Source organism: Egretta garzetta, unplaced genomic scaffold, assembly GCF_000687185.1.
Source record: "Egretta garzetta isolate BGI_Z169 unplaced genomic scaffold, ASM68718v1 scaffold749, whole genome shotgun sequence".
Classification (NCBI taxonomy): Eukaryota; Metazoa; Chordata; class Aves; order Pelecaniformes; family Ardeidae; genus Egretta; species Egretta garzetta.
Window position 1 is genome coordinate 11452 of NW_009260843.1, and position 3011 is coordinate 14462.

The following is a 3011-nucleotide window of genomic DNA, read 5'->3' on the forward strand; positions in this document are numbered from 1 at the left end:
ATCAGTTTAACCAGAGCAGCGCCCAGGCGGGGCCATGCAGGAGATGCTGGCAAAAGGCTCTGGGTGGCCCAAGCGGAGGCTGGGAAGGGGTGGAAGACGGAAGCGGTGCTCAGGAAACAGTCGGTAGAAAAGCAACTGCAATGAAAACAAGCACCGTGCCCGGCCTTTCCCGGCAAAACAGGGCTGCGTGCTCCTCCCCGTCCTCCCTGCTCGGTCAGGTCAGGGGGGAAGCAGAGATGGGCACGGGAAAGGGAGCCCAGAAGGGAAAGGAGCCGGGCAGGACCCAGGCAGCAGCACCCCGGGGCTGGAGGAGCCCAGGACACCCCTGCCAAGAGCAGGGACAAGGGACGTGCGTGGGCTGATGGCACCCGTGGGTGCCTGGGGACTGCATCCCCCCCGGGAAGCTGCAGCCAGGAGCAATGCCAGCACCGGGAAGCATCCGAGCTCCTCTACAGCTTCCTAGGGTGACAAAGGGTCCCTCTGAGCCTCCCCCTGCAGCCCCACAGCAGGGTGGGGTCTCCCCAGGAAGAAGGGGGCTCCGGCAGCGCTGCTGTGGGGCAGAGGGAAGCCCCCCTCCCAGCCCCCAGGGGCCAGCAGGAGGGATGGGAAACAGCCCAGGACTGGGATGAGCAAACATCTGCTCGGCCCCTGCACCGAGCCCCGGCTTCCTTGGAGGGAAGAGGCCATGCAGCGGCCGCACGCTGCCTGCCGAGAGGAAACAGATGCCGCCGGCCCAGCCCAGGTCAGGGGGTGCTGAGAGATTTGCAGGTAGCAGGGGCTGCAGGACCACGTCCTCCCAGAGATTTCATTTTAGGAGGGAAGGAGAGCGCAGAGCGGGGCCGTCAGAGCCAGCGCCTGCATCCTCGGGCTGCTGGGTGACGGCTCCCACCTTCACCCAGCCCTCACCACCAGTGGGAAGAGGGGGGCTCAGCCCAGCCCCCCGACCTCAAAATCTGCTCCCAAGGGGAGGCTTCTGTCCCCCAGCTCAGCCTTGACCCGCAGGTACCATGCATCCCACTCTGGGAAAGGCAGAGCGGGGCCGTCAGAGCCAGCGCCTGCATCCTCGGGCTGCTGGGTGACGGCTCCCACCTTCACCCAGCCCTCACCACCAGTGGGAAGAGGGGGGCTCAGCCCAGCCCCCCGACCTCAAAATCTGCTCCCAAGGGGAGGCTTCTGTCCCCCAGCTCAGCCTTGACCCGCAGGTACCATGCATCCCACTCTGGGAAAGGCCCTGGGACACAGGAACAAAAAAAAGAAGGCGTGGATGCTCGTGGGGCAGAGCCCCCTTCCCGCAGGGGACACCACTCAAACAGCTGTAGAAACCAGCGCGGATTTATTGTTAAAACACAACCACCAAACACCTGAAGGCCTCCGAGGGCCCCAGCAGGGCTCACAGCCGTGACACCAGGACCAGGCTGTGAAAAAGCAGGGGAGGGGAGGGGAGGGGAGGGAGAGGCCGACCCCAGCCCCACACACACGGCCGCCCGCTCGCTCCCCCAGCCCTGCACAGCAGGGCCGTCATTTGGTGGCCAGCAGCTGCTTTCGCTGTTGCTCCAGGAGGGCTTCCAGGCAGTCGGCTCTCTGCACGGCCGCCTGCGACAGAGCACATGAGAGGGAGAGCTCGCTGCGCCCCGGGGCAGAGCCGCCGCTGGGGGCAGGGGGGCTGGGGCCAGCTGCCCCCTCACTCACTTGGTACTGCTTCCGAAGGCTGCTCACGCTCTCCTCCTTCCTCGCGACGGCCGTCTTCACCCTGAGCAGACAGACACAGAGAGGCTGGGGACCCCATCCCTGGTGCCCAGCCCCAAACACTGGGCTGGCCCCATGCCCCAGGAGGGAGACTTCAGCATGGGGGGGGGCGCACGGCCCCTCTCCCCCCACCCAGCGCCCTGCAGCAAGCCAAAGAGCAGCAGCTCAGGGTGCCATTACACCCTAGAAGCGCCTTTATTCCCTTGGTGAGCATTATGTAGTTGGGATCGAGTCATCTATAGGAAGAAGGGGACATTAGCTTCATAAGACTTAATTAATTAACAGGACCACAGGGAGGGGATTTTAAGTTTCTTCCCATTTCTCAAGCCCAGGGTTGCTGCCTCGTGGCTGCGCTCCTCCCCACGCCTCCCAGAGCACCAGACTTTCTGCACTTCAACCTTTGCCAGGCTGTAAGGAAGGGACAGAAGGGGAAAGGGGATCCTCGTTATCTCATACTCAAGCTACGACCCTGGCTCTCAGAGAGTGGGAACCACTCGGCAGGATGCAGGAAAGCCAACGAGCTCCGTGTGCTCCTACAACAGCCTCTTGTCAGAGCTGGCGGTGAGCAGCTCTGTGCAGACACCGGCAGGAGGGAGGGCTCTGCCCCACGCAGAAAGAGCTCCTGCAGGAGCTGGTGCGCTTCCCCTTCTGATTCTCCTCTCACTTGCAAAATCCCTCCCCCACAGGCAGGGAAGAGGAAGCCTCACGTTGTCACTGCCTGACACACAGCCTGGCTCCAGCACCAGCTCCCTGCTGAGTGCAGGATGGAGCCGAGCCCCACGGCACAGCCCCATGGTGCCAAAGCCCTGCTCGCCAGCACAGTCCCTGCTCCCCGCAAAGTGGGTCCCTGGAGTGCCATGCCCTGGCAGTCTGGGGCCCCAGCACGTTTTGGGGATGTCACAGCTGCCCTCGACCTCCGTGGCTGTGCAGCAGCCAGCCAAGCCCTGACCCAGCAGCAGGCTGCTCCCTCCCCTACGCTTGGGCCAGGGGGAAAAAAATCGGTTGCCTGGCCCCTCCGGAGAGGCAAATTTGCTGAGAAGATGCCACAGCTGCGATCTTATGGCTGCTACCCATGGCAGAGCCCTCCAGGAGCCAGGGAGAAACCACAGACGGAGCTGCGCACCACCAGTCTCTCCTGGCCTCGCACTGCTCCAGCTGCCCACCCTGCCACTCGCATCCTCCAGGCATGCAAGGGAGCAGCCCTGGGGACAGGATGACACAGAGCAGTCTAGAAGTCACAAAGGCCATCGGATTCATAGTGGCTG

The 3011-nt window shown here is 63.7% G+C and overlaps 1 protein-coding gene across 1 annotated transcript in view; it reads right to left on the minus strand.

Moving 5' to 3' along the window:
- Positions 1 to 1490: 1490 nt before the first annotated feature.
- The window catches only part of CEP131 (centrosomal protein 131), a 17285-nt gene continuing 15764 nt past the window's right edge, over positions 1491 to 3011 (minus strand). The window contains exons 25-26 of the mRNA XM_035902538.1: positions 1690 to 1750; positions 1491 to 1593 (exon numbers count right to left, since the gene is read on the minus strand). Coding sequence (XP_035758431.1) covers positions 1519 to 1593; positions 1690 to 1750 — 136 coding nt within the window. The 3' untranslated portion in view covers positions 1491 to 1518. The remainder of the gene's footprint in view (positions 1594 to 1689; positions 1751 to 3011) is intronic.